The sequence below is a fragment of the Bos mutus genome, chromosome 10 (genome assembly GCF_027580195.1).
Source record: "Bos mutus isolate GX-2022 chromosome 10, NWIPB_WYAK_1.1, whole genome shotgun sequence".
NCBI classification, from domain to species: domain Eukaryota; kingdom Metazoa; phylum Chordata; class Mammalia; order Artiodactyla; family Bovidae; genus Bos; species Bos mutus.
Genome location: NC_091626.1, coordinates 48432407 through 48456399, shown reverse-complemented (window position 1 = coordinate 48456399; position 23993 = coordinate 48432407). Strand labels below are relative to the sequence as shown.

The 23993-nt window shown below is 38.3% G+C and overlaps 1 protein-coding gene across 5 annotated transcripts in view; it reads left to right on the top strand.

Moving 5' to 3' along the window:
* ATP8B4 (ATPase phospholipid transporting 8B4 (putative)) overlaps positions 1-23993 on the top strand; it is a 283123-nt gene that overhangs the window by 140399 nt on the left and 118731 nt on the right. For all 5 annotated transcript variants that reach the window (XM_070377880.1, XM_070377879.1, XM_070377881.1 and 2 more), the window contains 3 exons: positions 5889-5959; positions 11045-11127; positions 22201-22359. In XM_070377880.1, coding sequence (XP_070233981.1) covers positions 5889-5959; positions 11045-11127; positions 22201-22359 — 313 coding nt within the window. The remainder of the gene's footprint in view (positions 1-5888; positions 5960-11044; positions 11128-22200; positions 22360-23993) is intronic.

Below are 23993 nucleotides of genomic sequence, written 5' to 3'. Positions count from 1 at the left end.
GTACTAATATACCTTCCTACTCCCTGGCATCAGCTGTTAGAGGCTATCAGAGAGCTTACATGTGGTGAGCAACAATCACAGGTCGCTAAAGAGACTCACTTCTGAGTTACTGCACCGAGGTAGAGCCTGGGAAACCAGATCATGAAGATCATGAAAAACCATAGCTAGCCTTTATTGACTACATGCCACATATCAGATAATATTACAAGCTCTTTATACAGCTTAACTCATTTAATCCTCACATTAGCCGAATGACAGCAGTTTATGTACTATTATTGTTCCCATTTACAGATAAGAAAATAGAGGTGCAGTGCCATCAGATAGCTTGTCAATAGGAAGGTTAGGAGTTAAATTCCATCTGGGTTTTAACCCCACTCTTTACCACTACCATATGCAGCTCCTACCTCCATTAGACCTGTCCTAATTACCTTAAGCCTGGGCTTCCAGAGTCAGAGCCTCTAGGCTTGGATGCTAGAAGTGCTGCTCCCAATTCTAATGCATAGCCTCTAACTGTCAAACTTAGAATTTCTAACTTGACTTAAGTCACTTTAAGCAAGGAAAGGAGCTTGTCTGAGATGACCAGTTAGCTGGCCTGTTAAGAGTTACTCACCTCTGTTTTCCAGATAAGAAATCCTTACTGCCCTTTACCTTAAGAAATCTAAAACACTTCTGGACTGAATTTCCAGAGCTCCTATTTTTATTTTAGGACCAAGAAAAAATGGACAGCATAATTCAGTTATCACAATGAGACTGACTTGCATTAGATGAACCAAGTAAACGGTGTGAGAAAACCACACTGCAGAGTTCCCGATACTGGTAGACCCTGGTCCCTGGGAACCATGCCTACCTTCCTCCTTTAATTGACTGCAGTGCTATTTTCCTATTTTGCTTTGCTTTTCTTTCTTTTTTTTTTTTTAAGCATCTTTTATTTTTTTATTTTTAATATAAATTTATGTTTTGCTTTTCTTATCTGGTGGTAGAAATAAACCTTTTCCTGGACATGAGCATATTTGAATTTCACATTTAGTCGTTTAGCTTATTTGGAAAAAGCTCCCCTTCCATCCCCTCCACAGAATGGCCTTTGTGTTTTAGATGTTTACAATGGTAAATTTTTGCTTTAGAACAAAGGCATTCTTCTGCTACAGAAACTGAAAATTTCACCTTAAGAAATGAAAGGACTAGTTTGATGTAAACTCCAGTCCTGACCATGGACAGGCTTTGTCTCTCTCTGTACCCATCATCAGGGCATCTCATCCAGTGTTTTTCAGCACCTTTTAAAGGGTATCCTTTTAGGGAGGCCATTTTGTGGTTGAATTGCGTTTTCAGTTATTTTAACTTTTATAACTTCAGAGTTACTTGTTTTACTCTAATTGCTGAAATAAATCTTCCTCTTTAAAAAAAAAATGTGAAATGTTCAACATACATTTGAACATTTGGATCTGAACAATGGATCTGAAACTTAAATTTTAAAGAAAAATATTAACTGTAATCGTACACATTTTCATTTTTATGACTTAATTCTGATTTTTGTCCATATCAACATATTTTTCCATAAGTTACTCATACCACATGAGCCATTTTGGATTTTTATTTTTGGACTATAAAAGAATAAAAGAAGAGATAATTTTGTAGATGATAAAGAAGAATTCCGTGTTTGAGAATGGCTTAAAAAAATTAAGGGAGATCCAAATATGATGTTTCAGTTAATTCTACAAATTCATCTTTCCATTTGGTTACAAATCAAATCCCAATATTCTTTCACCATTGTAGTTTTGATTTTGAACACTAGCAAAGCAAAATGCTGTTTTATTTGTAGTTGTATTCCAGTCATTCTGTAGCCAACCAGAAGAAAGATTGTGCATTTTGGGATCAGAGTTCTGAGTTCTAGTTCTAGCTTTGCCCTTTAAGCTCCATATGGTCATGGGTGTGGCTTTAAAGCTCTTAGAGCCTTGGGTTCCTCTATTAGATTCACCATGACTTGCTATGGGCATTGCGTGAGTTAATTTAGTTCATCTAGTGCTTGTCACAGAGAAGGCAATGGCACCCCACTCAGGTAGTCTTGCCTGGAAAATCCCATGGACGGAGGAGCCTGGTAGGCTGCAGTCCATGTGTGCGCTGAGAGTTGGACACGACTCAGTGACTTCACTTTCACTTTTCACTTTCACACGTTGGAGAAGGAAATGGCAACCCACTCCAGTGTTCTTGCCTGGAGAATCCCAGGGATGGCGGAGCCTGGTGGGCTGCCATCTATGGGGTCGCACAGAGTCAGACACGACTGAAGCGACTTAGCAGCAGCAGCAGCAGTGCTTGTCAGACTGGAAATGACCTTCCCAGGTTTCTTATCCACACAGTAGGAACAACATTATCCCCCAAAGAGACTATTGAGAGAATAAAGTGATACAATTATGTGAATGTTTTGTTAGCCCTTAGCTGCACAGCTTTTAGATGTTATATAATTGCTTGAGGTTTAGCTTCATTGGCTCTTTAATTCAACGAACATTAATTATGCCTAATCTAGGAGTCTAGTGTCATTGGCTCTTAGAACTTACAGATGTTCTGCAGATTCTTTTCAAGAGTCCTCTGGCTGGTATATTTGTTTCAGTTCTCCGTGAAGCTGCTCCTTGGGCTTTTTGTTACCTTTTGAAGGTGGGTGAAGAGACACTGTGTTAAAAACAGTCCTCAATTCTTGAGAGATATAGTTGAGTCTTTCCTGGGAAAGCACAGGGAAAAGGAACCAGTAATTGACAGAAGAAAATACTGCGTTGGCCAAAAAGTTTGTTCAAGCTTTTCCATAACGTCACTTGGAAACCTAAACTAACTTTTTGGCCAACCCAGTACAAATAAGAGTCTAAGGAAGATGGGTATGGTTGGAATTAACTGCTGCGTGTCCCACTGTGAGTTCCAGTAATCACAGTTTCTGTTATTGTGCTTCATTCCTGCTAACACCTCTGCCTACAGGGACCTGCCCTCCATTCCATCTGGAATCTTCCATGAAGCCCTTCCTTAGCTACCAGTCAGATATACCCCTTTCTCACTTGCATTCCTCCCATAGCACTTTGTTAATAAGATACTTAGAACCCTTATCATATTCTGTCTTTACTAAACTATAAAATCCTTGAAGGAAAGAAGTTTTCACTCAATTTAGTACTCCTGGCAGTATAGGCTTTGAATTGCCTAGATTCACACCCTAGTGCCCTACTTACTCTGTGGCCTCAAACAAGTTACTGAACCTCTTTGGGCCTCAGTTTACTCATCTGTAAAGTAGAGATAGCACCAAGATATACATTTAGGATTTCTTTGAGTTAAATAAAATACTGCATTAAGGCTAGGCTATATAGAATAGTGCCAGACACATAGTAAGAACTCACCAAATTTTGGCTATTGGTATTATAAACACCTCCAACTCAAACACAAGTTTCTGGGTCCAATTCTAGGAATTGGGTCCCTGAGAGAGATTGAAGGGATCAGCTTAAGGAGGACTGACCTGAGACTGACAGTACTGGGGCTTGTTGGACCCTAAGACCGCCCATGTGTTGCCCCACTCCCTGCTCCAAAGAGCAGAGGGCAATCCAGTACTAACAAGGCTGTTCCTACAGCTCTCCTGCCCTTCCTTTCCAAAAGGGCTACCTAGTGCGTGTGGAAGCAGGGCGGCATGACGGCGACTCAGCTGGCCACTGCTCGTTCACACATGCTCTTCAGCTACAATGAATGAACAAAACTTGAAGAGAGAAGTTAGCAAAAGGAAATACCCAAACTCAGCAGTTGGGCTGGGAGAACAGAGGAAGAGTGAGGGGAGGCAGGGCAGGGATTAGGGAGTGGGAAAACAGGAGGAAGGTTCAGAGGACATAGAAAAAGTTGACACTGGAGGTGACAGGAGGAGGCAGGGAAGGTAGATGAAGGGAAGATACAAGTCCCAGCTTCCCAGGGTATAGAAAAAGCAGTAAGAGTTAGCCCAGAGCCTTTGAGGTTAACACTTTCTGCTTCTAGGAGGTTGAGTCGCTGCTCAGGAGATAATCCAGTCACCAGGTGGCAGTGGTGCCTCAGTCACATGTTCTGAGCCACTGTGGCCAACAGTCTCTCTCCTTATTTGCTGAAAATATGTGTTAAGGCAGCTGAGCTCAAAATTACGCAGTAACATTGGATAGTTCTTACTAGGCAGAATTTTGAAGAAAAGCAACCGTAGGTACAAATGGTTATCTTTCTCTAAACTTCATAACTATTTTTCAGTCACAGATGGTAGCAATTAGAGAATTCTGGCTTTTGTTTAAAATGATCCTGTTAAACTCAGGGAGGAGAACCATAAGCCAAAGAGTGTGAAGCTCTACTGCTGTTGTGCCTTATGCCTTTATTCATTGTAATGTAAATGTGAGAAATAAAATCAAGGTTCATTTTCATAACACTTTTTTACTTTAAAAATGTTGGCTTATAACTGGCGTATACTCTTCACATGTCCTCTTCAGAGTGAGTTTGCTTTGGTCATGTTGTGAGAAGTCAGAAAGTAAATAATTTCTGCCTTGACAGACGTCTGTGACTTTTTCATTCAGAGTTGAAGAACCTTGATAGTACAAACCTGTTTATTTTGTTAGGGGTTTGTCACCGAGTTTTTTTTTTTTTTTCAGTTCTGTTTTGTTATGACTTAGACAAAACTATTCCCCCATACATGCAGCTACGCCTGGCCTATTTTTGAGTTGAAAATTTAAACACTTGAGAGAATGAAATGAGTAGTTTGATTCTAAATTTAACCTCCAGGCTTTGATAATGGGATATTTCTAGTATTTAAAAACCAAAGGTAAGAAAAATTTGCAGTTTTGGAATGCCAGTCATACATTTAGAGGTAGAAAATTGTTAGGCTAATATGTCAAAATAAATTGCTATAATTTTAGTCAGTTCTTTGTAGATATTCAAATCCTTAAGAATTTCATAAAAACTTTTATTTTAAAATTAATTTTGAAATTTCAAAGAAATAATTTCCCAATGTAGAAAGCTACCAGAATTCTAAAACTGAATCATGATCAGTCATTTCCAAAGCACCAAGAGAATAATTTATCTCTGTCTTCATCTCTGAATGTTTTCTGTTTTTACCATGTTTTCTATTCTATCCAGCCCTCTTGCTTAACCCCTGCTTTTCTTCTCTTTCCCTTTTCTTGTACACCACCATCTTTTTCTTTTTTTGTTGTTTATCTTTTAAAAAATTATTTATTTTTAATTGAAGGATGGTTGCTTTACAGTATTGGTTTGATTTCTGCCATACATCAACATGAATTAGCCATAGGTACACATATGTCCCCTCCCTCTTGAACCTTCCTGTCATCCTGTTTATCTTTTCAAGTTTGTTTTTCCTTTAATCCTTTTCTCTTTCCTTGCCTCTCATTTTTTTTTATTGTTTTCAGTTTTCTCCTGCTCATTCACTTTTGTCTTTCCCCATTTCTTTGCCTGCCCTCTGCTCTTAACTGATAACTGAAGAATTAAAGTGTGTGCATATAAGTATTTCCAATTATCTTACTTATTGGATTACATTTTATGTTTTTCATGAGCAATTATCAAAGCAAGAAAATGGAATTTTATATGTTTCTATAAAGATATAAATTTTATATGGAATATATAAAAACTTTATATATTTCTATTAAAAAATAAAGTGGTTGTTAATTTATATGCTATATCCTGCCCTTGCTTATGTTCTGATGGCCAAGAGAGTGCAAAGCAGGAACAAGGAAGCAGAGGGTGGTTTTGATTCAGGGCATATGTCAGAGAGGTAGAGCCAGACTTCATGTCTCACTTTTTTTCTAAGACTCTGCTGACTCATTAGTAATGGAGGGGTGATACAGTGTTGAAGGCATTCAACCAATCTTCCCCCCTCAAATATTCTTTATCATGGTTTTTCAAAATAGGCTGATCTCCTTCTCCTATCAAGTAGTGAGCCACATGGTCTCTGTTATATTGAAACTGCTGAGCTTGATGGGTAAGTTATTACAATTCAAATAATTGTTTAGATTGGTTTTCAATGTATTTAAGAGCAATAGCTTTAGAAACAAGACCTAACTTAAATCTTAAACCTTAATCTTAGATGCAATGTGTGTGTGTGCGCGCGCGTGCACGCGCATATCATGGAATATTAATCATTAAAAAGAATGAAATAATGCCATTTGCAGCAACACAGATGGACCTTGAGATTGTCATACTGAGTGAAGTAACTCAGAGAAAGACAAATGTCATGTATCACTTAAATGTGAAATCTAAATTGATAAATTGATACAAAGGAACTTAGTTCAAAGCAGATATAGACACACTTAACGATTACCAAAGTGGTAAATTAGGGATCTGAGATTAACAGATACATACACTGCTATATATAAAACAGATAAACAGCAAGAATCTACTGTATAATACAGGGAACTACATTAAATATAATAACCTATAATGGAAAAGAATCTGAAAAAGAATATATGTGTATATTGAATGACTTTGCTGTACACCTGAAACACTGTAAATCAACTATACCTCAATCAAAAAATCTAAAAAAAATACCCTTCATTTTATATTCTTGGAAGAAATAAGACTGTTAAATTGCAAAGTCCATTAAAAATGTTTTTTTGATGTGAACCATTTTCAAAGTTTTTATTGAATTTATTACAATACTGCTTCTGTTTTATGTGTTGGTGTTTTGGTTGTGAGGCGCGTGGGATCTTAGCCTCTGACCAGGGATTGAATCTGCACCCTCTGCATTGGAAGGTGAAGTCTTAGCCACTGGACCATCAGGGGAGTCCCATTTAGTCCATTTGCTAGTTACTTTGCAGATCTTGGGAAAACTCTGTCTTTTTTCTTGAATTTATTTCAGAAACAATGAGCTAACTATATATGTGAGTAATATATAGTTTACATAGGGATTCTTCACTGAGATTCCCTGGAAGGGTCTCTTTGTTTATTTGTTTTCAAGTGCTTTTCTAAGGAAAATGAGAGGAATGGCAATCAAGATCTCTTGAAGAAAGAAGAACTGGTGTTACTTTATAAGGCAACTTTTGGAACTGGGTCAAATGAGGATGTAGAGAGAGAAATGAAGTAGAATGCAGTTTTGACATAGATGCTAATTTGGAATTTAGTTATTAGACCATATAGTAATTTCGTTTCAATGGATTCAGTTAGTCTGTCTGACATAAAAACATTTATTGAACACTTACATTTTAAAGTGTGTGCTTGAGATGGATTCTATCATTTAATCCTGACATAGGTACTATAAGCCCTATTGTATAGGCAAGGAAACGAAAGCTTGGAGTGACTAAAGAATTTGTCCCAGACTTCTAACGAATGAAACCAGGACTCAAACCTGGCAGTCTGACAAAAGAGCCCATGGTTTTAACCACTGCCTTCTAAATCATTGCTGTACTGAGGTATCCAAATAGAGATCAGCCTATGTGATCCTACCCTTGGTTTGGCAGAAGCTAGAATAGTGCTAAGAGGAAAATTTATAGCTATGCGTGTATATACTTGAAGAGTAAAAAAGCCTCAAACCAATTATCAAATCTTCCATTCATAACCTAGAAAATAGCAAAATAAACCAAAGCAAGTAGAAGGAAAGAGCAAAGAGAAAAAAAATCAATGAATCTGAAAATAGAGAAAGAATACAGAAAAATAAACAAAGAGCTAGTTCTTTGAAAACATCAGTAAAATAGACAAATTTTAAGAAGACTGGGAAAGGAGAAAAAAAAAGATACAAGTTAACAATATCATGAATGAACCAGGGAGTATTATAATAGATCCTGAAGTCATCAAAAAGATATGGAGATACTGTGTATAACTCTATACACATTAACAACCAAGAGTAAATGGACTACTTCATTGAAAAACGGTCAGAACTCATCCAGTATGAAATAGTTTGAGTAGTCCTATAATTGTTAAGGAAACAATTCAAATATAAAACATAAAACTATAAAAACTTTCGAAAAAACATAGTAGAAAGTCTTGAAGATTTGAGGCTAGTCAAAGAGCTCTTAGATTTGATCCAAAAAGCATAATGCATAAAAGGAAAATTTGACAAACTGGACTTGGTCATGTTAAAATTCTTTTTTTTCCTGTGCAAAAGACTCTGTTAAGAGTATGAAAATAAAAGTTACAGACTAGGAGAAAATACTTGCAACCTATATATCTGACAAAGGACTTGTATCTTGAATATATGAAAAATATTAAAAACTCCACAGTAAAAAAAATCCAATTAGAAAATTGGCAAATGATATTAAAGGACAGTTCACCAAAGATAACTTACAAATGGCAAATAAGTACATGAAAAGATGCTCAACAACTTTAGCCATTGGGATATTAAAGTTAAAACAACAATGATGTATCACTTCCCACTTATCCTATCAGAATAACCAAAATAAAAACTAGTGAGAACTCCAAATGCTGGCAAGAACGTTGAGAAACCAAACCACTCACACATTGCTGATGAGAATATAAATGCTACAATCACTCTGGAAAACAGTGTGGCAGTTTCTAAGCATGTAGCTCCTGTATCCAGCAGTTTCATTACCTGGCATTTATCTCAGAGAAATGACTTATGCTTACACAAAAATTTGTATACAAATGTTTAGGGCACTTTATTTGTAATATCTCCAACTAGAAACAACTTAAATGTCTGTCACCAGGTGAATGGTTGAACAAACTGTGGTATATCCATATTGTGGAATATTACTGAGCAACAAAGAGGAATGAACTATTGATATATGCAGTAACCTGAATGAATCTTCACAGAATCATACTGAGTGAAAAAAGTAAATATCAGAAGGTCACATACTATATTATTTCATTTATATAACATTTCTATAAAATTAGAAAAATGTATAACAGATTAGGAATTGCCAGGAGTTTAAGATGGGTTGGAGGAGGCAGAGAAGGTGTATGTCCGTAAATGGAGCCCAGAGGAATCCTTGTGTTGATAGAAGTGTTCCATATCTTGACTGTTAATGTCAGTATCCTGGTTGTGGTATTGTGATACAGTTTCGTGAGATGGTACCATAGGAGAAATTGACTAAAAGGTAGAAAGGATCTTTCTGTATTGTTTCTTATGTTGAAAATCATTTTGAAATTTATCAAGATATTGACCAAAGTGACTGTACCATTTTAGATGTCACTATTAGTATCTGAGATTTTCAGTGACTCTCTATCCTGGTATGATCGATCTTTTAAATTTCAGATAGTTCAGATAGTAGGCATGTAGTAGTAGTAGTATTTAGATAGTAGGCAAGTAGTAGTATCTCATTATGGTTTTAATTTGCATTTCCCTAGTGAGAAATGGCAGTGAATTTTTTTTTTATTTATCACTGTATTTCTTCTTTAGTGAAGTGTCTATTCAGATCCTTTATGCATGTGTTATTTTATATTGTCATTTGTAGTTTTTTTTTTTGATAGACACAGGCTATGAGATTCTTTATTCTATTTGTAGCAGCTTATGCAGGTGCAGCCAAACACAAAGCTTCAGGACAAACTGTACACAAACTTTACAATGTGGGAATTGAATTTAAAATATGAAACATAAAATCTACAGATTAAAAAATATTGAGGAAAAAAATCAGGAGTTTTGAAAAAAAAATTTTTTATCAGATTATTCTTCCTCTTTAGTTTCCATGTCTGAATATAGAAGTGAGATATTAGAATCCTGAGGAAATAAATTAACATGATGATGAACTTTAGTGAGTGACAGCATATATGGAATAGGGCTGAGGAATGAGAGCTGTCTAGTCCAGTTGGTGTGATTGTTTAAATTATTTGAAAAGTCATTTAAAGGACAAACATTTGTCCTTTAATCTCAACACCACTGTCTCACTCTTTTTCATCAAGCCCAACTCAGTTTCTGCCTCAATTATGAAGTTATTTTTGACTGTCTATACTCATCTCTGCCTCCTAGAATTTGTAGATTTAGATCAGTAAGATCTAAATGACTTTTGAATAAAGTTATTTCAATTATACATTCAGCTTAATGTTTTCTGCAGTAAGCTGTTTGACTAATGGGCATTCCTTGGATTCAGTTCTCATTGCCATAACATCATTGTGAAGCTTAATCATGGAGAAGTTTAGATTAAATGAAGTTGCAGGTATCTGCTCAGTTCTCTAAATTCAGTTTTTCATGGTTTGGTATGCACTTCCAAAAGGTGATATTGGCTTTTTTACCTACCACTTGTTTTCCTCAAGAGGACAGTAACCTTCAGGGCTGCATTGAGTTTCATGGGTGACTATGGTATGTATTCAATCGATATTTGTTGACCCACTACTACTGAACCCACTACTAAACATTTCCATAAAGACTGAACTCTGACAGATGCTCTTAAGCTATGGTAGAAGAGAATTTGGTTGAACTCAGTGAGGAAACTGACATGACGAACTCCTTAAACAGGAGACTTGAATGATGGCCATAGAATCTTCACTGATGGTCATCTCATGAATACCAGACAGCCATCTGTCCAATGTATACATGGTCTTGCTTGGAAGAAGATGACCAGCTCCTTGTGATCTACTTAGTTCCTGTATAGTTTTATGATTCTAGATGTATGGGATTCTTGGCTTGATTCTTCAAGAAAAAGAAAGCTGTATTCCTTTTCCCATTTGAATTTCAGCTACTGTGAAATTTGCCATGACCATTCTTACCAGTAAAACTTCTGCATAGATACCAGATTCTGGAGTGATACTGACCTCCTTTAACTGGCAACTGTGTTCCCATTCCTAATGTGTTTTGTAACTCATGCATGATACTAAGAATGTTCGAATGCAACCATACTTATTATTAATACATCCTCTGTTTTTCTAAATAGCGAAACAGATCGCTGTTGTTACAGAGATGTGCCGTGGATGAAATGCTAACTCTTAGGAGTCTGCAAAGACTTGTCCACTTTGCCGAGATAGTGTGGGAGGTGTGAATGACATTCAGAGGGAGTTTCTTGAATCTCTTGTGTTGGATTTTGCATGTGCTAAAATTGAGGAAATGCCCCTGATGGCTTTGTGTAAGATACTGTTGGGCTATTTCATTTAAAAGTTCATGTCATGTCAATTAATTTCACAGGGAAACAAACCTTAAAGTGCGCCACGCGCTCTCAGTTACCTCAGAACTTGGAGCAGATATCAGCAGACTTGCAAAGTTTGATGGTAAGTGTTTAAAACTGAAAAAGAAAGACCTCAAAACCCAAAAGCTTTTGTAACAAAGCCATGTAACAAAATAATTATATGAAATTCAGTTTATGTTTCTTTTTATTTGGTGGAAGGACATAAAATTCTCCAAGCATCAAAGCCTGTGATCTCCTCTCACGCTCAAGGGTAAAAGTGTTTAATAAGGGGAGAATGGCTGTATCAGTTCATTGTTCCTTTCATCCTTGTTTTTTCTTCTCTAGACCTCGTTCCCTCTGGTCCTATAATACCCTTCATTTGCCTGACCTGGGTCTCCCTGGAGCCTCATACAGACTTGCTGAGGATGAGTAACAGGCCACACTAGCTCTAACTAGCCATGAGTTCTCTGGCTCCATAACAAAGACCAAACCCCAGACTACAGACTTGATGAAGACAGTAACTCTGCCTCATATATTTCTGTCTTTCAGAGTGCCTGGTATAATATCATAAAGATAGTAGGTGTTCAAGAAGAACATTATAATTTATTAATCAGTTGTCAACTATCACCTTGTATTTTAGACCAGGGTTTTGTTATCACCATCTTCACATCATTCAACCCAGTCCCACTCTCCTCAACATGGTCTCCCCTGCCTATTCTACTCCATCTGTGTCTTGTTCTTTTCTATCAAAGCTGTCACAGAGTAGCAAAATTCTTCTAGTCAAAGGAAAAATAATTAATGGTAGGACTTCGGGCATCCTGATAGGTGGTTGGAGAATCTTTGGGGTCTTCCTGGCCATCCCTCAATGGTCTCTTGCTTTATGATATGATATGATATGTATACATATCCACCTATGTATCTGGACTTGGATATCAATATTTCCATACAGATTTGTTTTATTTATTAACCCATATTCATGAGCTTGAGGCTATCTTTCTAAATGTTTTCTTTGGAGTCTACTAAAGGAAAATATGGACAAGCAAGATCCTGTGAGTTAGAGCACAGGCAGCTTTACATTTTAAAGTTTCTTAGGGCACGACTTAGAGCTCCTATTGCTTGGGGTTTGCATTTGCTTATAGACTCCATCTGGATACTGTTAATATTTTAATCTTTCTTAAATGAGTGCCATTGTAACAAATGTTTACAGAAAAAAAATATTCCTCCAGTTTGAGATTTAAGTCAGGGGAATAGCCAGGAAACTGAATGGCCCAAGAAATATTTTGATTAGATTAAAATAAATTACACATTTTCTACTAAGTAATTTTTTTCAATGAAATTTTACTGTTATGTGAATCCAAAAAAGTAAATTGTGTTCATGAATCAAAATACTTCCTTAAAACACGTCACGGAATATTCATAGAGTCCTAAAAGTGCAACCTAAATGTAATTTACTCATTTCTTTCCTGGCAGAAGTGTACCTTTACACCACTGTTAATCTATAAGGAGGTAAAAATTCATGACTTCTTGCTTACTTTACTGTTAAAAAGCAGAAAATTATGTTATAATTGCCAGCTTATTTTCTTTCATAGATACTGGCACAGATAGCCCGTGCTGTGATTTAGATACAAACAACCCTGAAATCATAGTGGCATATACAGTAGAAATTTATTTCTTCCTCATGTCGCATCTGATGCAGGTTGGATGGGCTTCTTCATCTTGTAGCTTTGATGCCTAGACTAATGGGCCTTAAGGTGAGCACATTAGAGTAAGGATGAGGTGAAAGAGACAAGCTAACTTTTAACTGCTCTTCCTCTCATGTTTCATTGGCCAACACGAGTCACATGGGCCTGACCTAACTGCAAGAGAGGAAATGAGTATGGAGTTGAGTTGAATGCTGTCTCTACCACACCCCCGTGACCAGAGGTCAATTCCAGGATCGTGTATAAAGGGACATACTGGATTAGGTAGATTTCTTACTTGGAACTGCAGGAATGGGGCCAAGAATCTGCCATCTCAATATGACTCCTCATACCCCTCTCAATCCTCCCTGGCCTGCTTGACTTCTTCTTTTTTCTCATAGCACTTATCACCATCTGGCATACTCTACAAAGTGCTTATTTTCTGCTTATTAGTTATTATCTATCTCTACCTGCTGCAGTGTGAGCTGAACAGGGATCTCTGTTTTGGTCACTGATAAATGCCAAGTCCCTGGAACAAAGCATGGCACAGAGTGATTGCTCAACAAATCCTTGATGAATGCATGAATAAATGGTCACAGGTGCCAGAGAATGGGGGACAGGATCAGCCTCAGGCCCCAAAAAGACATGGGAGAGCAAAGGAGGGGCCTAAGGTAAGGGACAGAGGGTGGAGTATGAAATGATAGGTGAAGAGGAGGCTTCCTGATGGAAACTTGCAAGACAAAGCAAGAGTGCTGGGGCCCCTTCTCTCGGAGGGCAGTGGCTGGGAAAGGGACCATCTGCTGTGGTGGTTTTATAATGACTTTCCGCAGAATCTTTCCTCCAAACAAAACAGAGTTGAACACAGAAGTCCGAAATTTAAACTAATACAAGTGGTGCTGCTTGGGCTAAAGCAGAAAATACTTCTTCACCTAAAATAATTCTTTTATCACAGATGGGATAACAAGTCCAGAGAGGTTAAAGGACTTGTCTCTGTGTGTGTGTGTGTGTGGATGTGGATGTATATATATACAGATAAAGTCTTTATTAATACTTAATAAAATTTACTTTAAAAGTGTATTCATAATTATTACTTAATAGTTGTGGTCTGCATTTGCTTCACATAGCATAGGTGATTCATAAAACCTCTAATATATAATAGTTTTTGCCAATAAAGGCAACACAGACCTCTATTGTCTCTCATTTATACATAAACTGTGATCACTTTTCAGAGAACATGTAATGCCAAATTTATGAGGCAGGTACACTTCTGGGCTAAATATCAGATCTCTGCTAAATTTACTTTTCATTCTTAAATCTTGGGTTGAATTTCAATCTACCATAACATTCAAGGCAATAGGATGTTCTATGGGTTTAGTCATATTAAAATATGATTTCCTATTTCCAAGAAAACATCTGAAAAATGAATAGAGGGATTAAGGGGAAATAAATTCGATAGAATATAAAAATTAATCCCCCCTCTTAGCAGACAAATTTAAAGACGAGCGATGCAATATGTGGAAAAGTCTTTGAAAGAGTTGGAACAGTTAACAAACCCCAAATCTTTCCCGCAATTGCTTTTACTTTCTTATAGCCTTCAACTTTTCTTTCATTTCCTTCTTTTTAAGCCTTAATTTTAATTTTATTCTTTCCCTACCTCTGTGACATACACGTTCACACACCAGTACTTCTACTATATACACACATTTCTCTCATGACTCTAGGCATCGTTTTTATTTCCTCCCTTTTTGCATTATTTCTAACTATTCTCTTTGCATCTTTCTCTTTCAACTTTTTGTTTTTAATAGTTTACTTATCTCCTCTATCTGAATTCTCTTTTTCTCTATTATTTTAAAATATTTTCTATTTTCATCACTTTCTTTGTATTATTAGTTTATTAAGTTTATGGTGGCATAGTGGTAAAGAATCTCCCTCCCAGTGCAAAAGACACATCAGATGTGGATTCAGTCCCTGGGTCAGGAAGATGCCCTGGAGGAGGAAATGGCTACCCACTCTAGTATTCTTGCCTGGAAAATTCCACGGACAGAGGAGCCTGGCAGGCTACAGTTCATGGAGTCGCAAAGGGTTGGACACAACTGAGCATGCATGACACATCACATCAAGTTTATCATTAAGCACCTCTAAGGACAAGTTGCAATACAAAGTATGTAGAAGTACAACATATCTTCACATGTACTATCAAGATTCTTTAGATACTTCTCCTCCATTCTTTTTCTATCCCCTCTTTTAGGTCTCCTCTGTTAACCTTTGTCATAATGGGATATCAATAGATTTCAAGTTTTCCTCTCGGGGCTAAAAAAAATTTCTTTCAGTCATGAGAAGTAAAACCAGATATTGCATCCTTTAGGTTTCCCAGATGGTTAAGTGGTTAAGAATCCACCTGCTGATGCAGGAGATGCAGGAGACATGAGTTTGATCCCTGGGTCAGAAGTATCCCCTGGAGGAGGAAATGGCAACCATTCCAGTATTCTTTCCTGGTGGGTTACAGTCCATAGGGTCATAAAAGAGTTAAAGAGGACTGAACTACTGAGCACACAGCACACACTGTATCCTTTAGCTTAAATTAGAAGTATGATGTCAGCATTTTGTACATTTGAAAGTGCCCTGCCTAGCTATGGCAAGGTCTAATAGATGAGAAGATGTGTGAGGCATGCCCTTTCTGTCTTTGCTGTGTGTATCTTTTAGCTTGTGACGTCTGGGCAAATCTGAGTAAGGTCTTGGTTTTGCTTCTAGTTACCATGTATTTTTTCTCCTGAGATTTGTGTCAGTTCAGTTCAGTCGCTCAGTTGTGTCTGACTCTTTGCGACCCCATGAACCGCAGCACGCCAGGACTCCCTGTCCATCACCAACTCCCAGAGTCCACCCAAACCCATGTCCATTGAATCGGTGATACCATCCAGCCATCTCATCCTCTGTCGTCCCCTTCTCCTCCTGCCCTCAATCTTTCCCAGCATCAGGGTCTTTTTCAATGAGGCAGCTCTTCGCATCAGGTGGCCAAAGTATTGGAGTTTCAGCTTCAACATCAGTCCTTCCAATGAACATCCAGGAGAACATCCAATGATCTCCTTTAGGATGGACTGGTTGGATCTCCTTGCAGTCCAAGGGACTCTCAAGAGTCTTCTCCAACACCACAGTTCAAAAGCATCAATTCTTCAGCACTCAGCTTTCTTTATAGCCTAACTCTCACATCCATACATGACCACTGGAAAAACCGTAGCCTTTACTAGATGGACCTTTACTGACAAAGGAATGTCTCTGCTTTTTAATATGCTGTCTAGGTTGGTCATAACTTTCCTTCCAAGGAGTAAGCGTCTTTTAATTTCATGGCTGCAGTCACCATCTGCAGTGATTTTGGAGCTCAGAAAAATAAAGTCAGCCACTGTTTCCACTGTTTCTCCATCTATTTGCCATGACGTGATGGGACCGGATGCCATGATCTTAGTTTTCTGAATGTTGAGCTTTAAGCCAACGTTTTCACTCTCTTTCACTTTCATCAAGAGGCTCTTTAGTTCTTCTTCACTTCCTGCCATTTGTGTCATACTACTATCTTTAGCACCGAACTACAGTTCCAGTCCTGTATCAAAAGGACATATCATATCTTCTAAGTAGCTGAATACCTGAGTTTCCGTTGACTCATTGGAAAAGACTCTAATGCTGGGAGGGATTAGGGACAGGAGGAGAAGGGGACGACAGAGGATGAGATGGCTGGATGGCATCACTGACTCGATGGACATGAGTCTGAGTGAACTCCGGGAGTTGGTGATGGACAGGGAGGCCTGGCGTGCTGCGATTCATGGGGTCGCAAAGAGTCGGACACGACTGAGTGACTGAACTGAACTGAACTGAACCCAAGAAGTCCCCATTGGGAACTCCAAACTGGGGACAACAGCAAGCATCAAAACTGAGGTGGGTAGGGCCTTAGGATGTCTCTTGTAAGTCTCCCTGCCTCCCCACTTTTGCTCTTAAACCTAAGGACAGTAACTTGTTGGTGGCCTCTTAAGGCATGGCATGAGCTTTCTTTCTTGCTTTTTTTTTTCTTTTATCCATTCACTCGGCCACCTGTTCCTTTACTTACTAAATGTATATTTCACACAAAGCCAAGGCATTTGCTAAGCCCTGAGATACAGTGGTTAACAAGTCAGATCCAGGCCTTGCCTTCATAGCACTTATAGCCCTGGGGAGAAGACAGATTTGAACAAGGACTCATCCTCAGGCCTACCCATGATGTTGACACATGAACAAGTAGTCACTATGTACCAGGCACCATGCTAAGTCATTGCACATTTTATTTTATTAAATCCTTACAGCCCCAGGAGGAAGAGATTACTATTACTTCCAATTTATGGGCAAGGAAACAGAGACCCAGATAAATTGAATAAGTTCCCCAAGGTCACATGGTAAACTAAGTGGAAGAAGTAGAATATGAACCTAGGACTACTGGCAAAGCCTTACATGAAGTGAAGTGAAGCCGCTCAGTCGTGTCCGACTCTTTGCGATCCCATGGACTGTAGCCTACCAGGCTCCTCAGTCCATGGACTTTTCCAGGCAAGAGTACTGGAGTGGGTTGCCATTTTCTTCTCCAAAGCCTTAAATGAGAGGCTCTAAATCGCAAACAAAAAGTCATCATTGGAGAGTCAGGGGAATCAGCATGACTGCTTAGCTCCTGATCAGGGTAAGATTTTAATTGAAGAATACTTTAAACCTGAAAGTACAAAATTAAATTCTGGAGATCGAGTCCATCCAGGACCCAGATGACATCACCATGTTTTTTAAAAGTAGCAAAGTTCTCAGTGATCTTGAATGTCAGGATCCCTGACAAGAGTTTATAAAAGAGTTGGCCAAACATAGAAACCAGTACACGCACGACGGAGTTGGGTTTTGGTAGGTAAATCCATTTATTTGAAAAGTTCTCATATAAATATTTTTATACATTTCAAACATCAGAAAAATTGATATGTAGTCTGTTGAATTGTATAAAAAATGATATATAACTTGGCCTAATATTATAAAAAGTATAAAAATAGAGTGGATCTTGATTTTTCATTTTGAAGTCTTTCAGGAATTGACAAGTTTTTATAAATAACTGGAAATAGTTTCAATTATACATTTGTAAACTGGTCAGTCTTATGCCTTGGGGAAAGCCCCGGATGTAAATTGTCCAAATGTGTTTAAGAATCTTTTGCATATTGTTACTGGACTAAGATCTGTTTTTTTGCAACAATGACAAGTTTACATATTTTGTATGACTGTTAATACTGAGTTGTGAAGCAGGGAAAGGTTGACTCTTTATTTAAGGAATCTTTGTGTATTTTTGTGGTCCTTTCTAAAGAAGAGCATGTGTGTAATTAAAACACAGAAAAACAAGCATCTCTTTTTGGTTAAAAAAAATCCAAACACACAGAAAGTCTTTGTTAGAATCTTGTGACTTTTTAAACTTGCCAGATCAGTTTCTCATTCACCTGGATAGAAGCACAGCTCAGTAGCAGAGCTGATGTGACTGTGTGAGACACAGAAGCCTTGTGAAGAAAATAACTTTTTTCTTTACTGCTGGTGTTGATGTGGCCATTATGGTGATGATGATGGGTAGCTGAGGCTTACGGTTGAAGAGTAATGAGATTTTAGAAAATGGGAAGGTGACATTTTTCTAAGAAAAAAATATTTATCACAATCATCAGGGCAACAGTAGAGGGCAGTCTTCTAAACTCTAATAAGCACTTGGCTAGAGCACTCTTGAACAGCAACAATGTTTTAATTCAATAGCTAATTGTCTTCTAGAAGAGTTGCAGTGCAGATAATCAAGAAGCATTGCTAACAGTAATAATATCCATAAAGAAATAAAGTCAGGTACTCTGGGAAAATCTTGAAATATGGGACACTGAGTTCCATTTTCATGATAAACTATAGATTTCCACTCTACAGTGGAACACTTTAGTTTGAGAACGATAGTAGGTTGTTAATTAACTAACAATGCAGCTGACTAAATTTAGAATGCCAAGAGGGTTCAGAATGAAATCTTGTAGATTTTGTTTGGTACGAGCCTCGAGTATTTCTGTGTGATTGCAAACTGGATGAACTGCTATCTGCTTTCACATCTATTTTTTTCAGAGAAGCAAACAACTGTGACTGACTAGTTTCATTATATTTATACTTCATAATCGACATGATTTTTCCCCCAGTTGTTTTATTGCTCATTAAAGATGATTTTGTTCTTTGTACACGTGTTCCGTGAATAACTATGTGAGAAGCAATGCTCTTTTTTCTAAACTGTTTTCTCATCCATTGTCAAACTGTTGCCTGCCACTTACTCTATGACTCAGTTAGCAAAGGGAAGCAGGGTCCTACAGTTTTTCTCTAATCCTTATTGTGCTTTATGGCAGGGATATATTTTTGCTTGCTTCTAATGTGCTTGAAGTTGCCAGTTTATTTTCAGTGTTCTCAGATCTATTTGTATCCCTTCAGAGTTAGGCCAACTTAAGTGGCCCACTGTGGTTAGACCATTAGGTCTTCCAATCCCCTTTATCATTGTTACCGTGGAAATATACCACCACTTCTTTCATTCATCTTAGATCTGCTCAGATACCCACATCACCTTCCCATCTCTCTCTTGAAATCATCTTTCCATCCATCTCTCCAATAAATATTTATTAAGTTCCTATTACGTAGGTAGTATGATAGGTTATGGGGATACGGAAGTGAATACAGTGCTCCATTAAAAGGAACCTGTTTACCCCTTTCGGAAAGAGGAAGAAAAGACATTGGGAAGTTTGTGTTTTGTGCTAACAGGACTAAAAGAGGGAAGCTGAGCACTTCTAAAGATTAAAAAAAGTAGCTTGGCTTTGTTCATGCTACTTTATTTTCACTAGGCCCTGTATTTAGTATGTACTTAAACCACTGGGCTCATACTCTTCCAGAATGACTGAATTGGTGCTGGGCCTCCAAAAACTGAGGCATAGCCCCTTGGCCTTACTGCCTGTTCCTGTCTAGAACCACACCCGTGGTGTCAGGCCAGAAATGGATGAGCCTTGGGGCCAGGGAGGAGCCAGCCAGCATGTTCAAGGCTATATTTGCTTCAATGTCAGTCTTTGCTTGCAACAATAAAAATGATCAAATGAGCCTGTTTTTTATATTCCTGTTGGCAGGAACTGTGTATCTTGTTGTTTTTGCCCAAAGCACATTTTTTTTTTTTTTTTTTTTAGTGGGCAAGTTTGAAGCTGGAGAAATTGAGTCTTGAATCTGGAATAAGCTTTAACGGTTGCTATGGACCCATTATTTTATTTAGGTTTTGCTGGTGATGCCTAGTTCAAGGTTCTGTAAAATTTGGGAATATTAATTATTGGTCAACAAAAAAAGATGTTGAATTCTTAGAGTTTAGAAAAAGTCTCCTCTTCCACAATGGAGTTGTCTAAATAACTTGGGCCAGTTGAAATCAGTTTTCACTTACTTTTGAATATCTGTGATATGCTATAATAGGAGCAAATGAGGACTTAGCCATTCCTGTTCATATAAAAAGTGACTTTGTATGGATTATTTAGCCTCATCCAAATCCTTCTGCCGGCACACTCACAGTTAGCAGTAGATGTCTGGGAAGAAGCCAGTGTGTGTCCCAGTTGGCGTGTTTTGGCAGCAGTATTTCAGTGATTCTGGGGAAAGGTAGATGGGTTTGGAAAAGCAACCTGAGCCCTTAGAGTCTCTCATTCCTTTCAGGCTTTTGTTTGTTTTGTTTTTTCAAGCAAGGTCTATTAACTTTAGCAGTCTGGTTGGTTAGGAATGATCAGGCCATGTGAAAACTGGTTGCTGTCTTCTAGGTTTGTTGTAGTGTTAGTTGCTCAGTCGTGTCCAACTTTGAGACCCTATGGACTATAGCCCATCAGGCTCCTCTGTCCATGGGATTCTCCAGGCAGAAATACTGGTGTGGGTAGCATTTCTTTCTGCAGGGGATTTTCCCAACCCAGGGATCAAACCCAGCTCTCCTGCATTGCAGGCAGATTCTTTACTGTCTGAGCCACCAGAGAAGCTCCCATCACCTATGTCTGTGAGCTTTAAAAGGAAAACATATCATCCTGGGAAGGAAAGGAGTCAGGGAAGAAGTCTCTAAGTTCAGGAGGGTGTTTGATGGGGGTGTAAACAGTGCAATACGGAAGTTCTGTAGGAAGTTCTGGTCTCTCTTCCCTTCAGTCAGTGCTAAAGACATATTTCCCTTTTTTATTTTTCCAAATGTTGCTTTCTATGTTGCAAAATACCCTTTTGGTTTCTGATTAAATAAATGTATCTTTATTGTTTTGGGGAGAGAATTTTGTACACACTAATCTTACCCCTGGCTGGCTTGAATCTTGTTTTGATCTGTTCTCAGTTATCTTTTTTATTCCTTTCCTCTCTTTTCATTCCTCTCTCCCTCTGTCCTTCAAATCTTTGTACTCAGAAAGTTAACCCCAACTATGTGCAATGCAAATGTACTTAAATCTAATAGATATACTTTGTGACAGAGTCCATGAAAGATTATTTCTGGTTTCTTTTTCTATCAAGAGAACCCTCATCCTAAAAATGTATTTTTTTATTGAAATAATTGAACAAATTGATTGATTGATTGATTTGGAATGGGCTTGGTATTAAAAAAAAAAAAAAAACTAGAAACATCTTTTGGACAGTTTGGGGCAAGTTATATGTGCCTCTGAGAGTCCCCAGAACTCTGAATCTAATCAAGATAAGAAGCATGAAACAGCTGAAAGGAATCGCATGCATTCTCAGGCACATGGGGCAAATACAAGGCCCAGGTTTCCTGGGGGTGGAGTATAGTAGGAACCCAAAATTCTGATTATGAGCCTAGAAAGACCCAATTAACTTTGGTTGTGAAACTAGAAGTATGCCATCTTAACCTGTGTGTAAGTTACATTAAATAATAATAAAAAAAAAGATGAAATAAAAACTTTTAGGATCACCTCTGCTTTATCTTTCCAAAAATCATTTGTTTCAAACCAAAAGTAGAGATAAGTGATTGTTTTTTTGTTAATTTATTTTATTTTATTTTTTAACTTTATAATATTGTATTGGTTTTGCCATATATCAACATGAAAGTGATTGTTTTTAAAGGAAAAAACATCCCATGGCTCTTGGGGTTTCTATTCTTATTTGGACAGTGCAGAAAATCATGTTTCACAACATTTGTGCCCTGCCCCAGGTGATTTTTCCTAGCTTGACTTTGTGTGTGTGTGTGTGTGAGAATGGTATGGCAGTCTACTCCAGTATTCTTGCCTGGAGAATTTCATGGACAGAAGAGCCTGCCGGGCTACAGTCCATGGGGTTCACAGAGTTGGACACACCTGAGTGACTAACACTTTCACTTTTTCATATATATGACACTGGGCTGTTGAAAAGAGAAGGAAAATGAACTGTATGTGAGAAGTAGGCTGCTAACGGTATTGCAGGCTTCTAAAGAGAGTTCCAGGTGAGGCATAAAGATGTTTGTTTCTTGTATTTTACAGGGATTGTTGTGTGTGAGGCGCCTAACAACAAGTTAGATAAATTCACCGGAGTTCTGTCTTGGAAGGGCAGCAAGCACTCCCTCAACAATGAGAAGATAATCCTGAGGGGCTGTGTCCTGAGAAATACCAGCTGGTGTTTTGGAATGGTTATTTTTGCAGGTACAGTGGACTTCCCAGGGTGCAGTGGGTGAACTCTTCCTGAGAACTGCATGGGCACAGTCTGTGGCTCTCCAGGTTGGATGAGCATGCCAAGTGCCCTTCTGAGTTGACTACAGAGTGTAGAGCACCAGGGTAAGACACCGCTGCTCTGGAAACAGTGTGCCTGGCCCCACTCTGTAAGGAACCACTGACATCACGAACTTACTCTTGAGAGTGCATGGGCCTTGATTACTCAGATGCTAGATACCTAATGTTTATTTTCTTATTCTCTAACCCCATCTCAATCATCCCTATCATCATATGTATTAATCAGCCTGCCTTTAAAGTGGAGGACAAGCGTGAAAGAAATTCCGGCTCTGTTGTTGATTTTGTAGTTTGCCAATTTCAAGCAGTCCTTTAAGAAAAGCCTTGTTAGAGATCCTGCAGTCATTTCTGTGTATACTTCAGAGCTTCTTCTACTATCTCTCAGCAGGCCAGCAGCTTCTGGAAGGACTGTGCGGGCTGGAGGTGGGGGTAGGGCTTGAGGGAGGAAGGGGAGCATCTCTTACTCTTCCTGCTACTACTTTTCCTGTCTCTAATTTATCTCTGGATGGCACCACCGACTCGATGGACATGAGTTTGAGTGAACTCTGGGAGTTGGTGATGGACAGGGAGGCCTGGGTGCCGCAATTCATGGGGTCGCTAAGAGTCAGACACGACTGAGCGACTGAACTGAACTGAATTTATCTCTAAAGGGCCCAAGGTGGCACTTTCTTGCCAAGGAAGCTTGCAGTAGCATCATTTCATAAAGCCTCTCAATTTTTACTCATGGCTTCAATTGCTAGCCCTTGACTTTTAAAAATCCTGTTTCTTGTGACACCAAATTAAGATGTGTTTTGGGCCCATTGACTATATGTGCAATCAAAATTGGAATGTTTTTCTTAACTGACTTTCTTCAGCAACAACAAAATGTTCATTAAAGTCTCAAAAGTGCTCCGAATCTAGAAAAATCCTTTGAATTCCTCCTAAATACTCTCAGCTGTGAGTGTTAGCAAGGCTCTCACTGTCGGGACATTGCCATTATAAGGACTTGAGAAATCCCTCGAAATGATGCAGTATATGTCATTTTATCTGGGAATGAATCTGGTTTCATCATGTTTTCATCAGATGCTTTTATTCTTTAGTCAGGGGAATAAACCCTTGATTATATATTTCCTTATTTTGCATCTTGTATTGAGAAAAAGCATGCTAGTCTTATACATTAACCTATCTTCCCACTTCAATTGTCACGCTTAATGAAGAGATTTCTTGAAGGTCTCTTTTATTTTTTTTTTTAATAATTTTATTTATTTTTTATTGTTTTCTGGCTGTGCTGGGTGTTCACTGCTGCTTATTTTTCTCTAGTTGTGATGAGTGGGGATTATTCTCTAGTTTCTATGTGTGCAGGCTTCTCATTGCGATGGCTTCTCTTGTTGCAGAGCATGGGCTCTAGGGTGTGTGGACTTCAGTAGTTGTGGCTCCTGGGCTCTAGAGTGCAGACTCAGTACTCATGGTGCACGGGCATAGTTGCTCCGCCACATGTGGGATCTTCCTGGATCAGGGATAGAACCTGTGTCTCCTTCATGGCAGGCAGATTCTTAACCACTGGACAACCA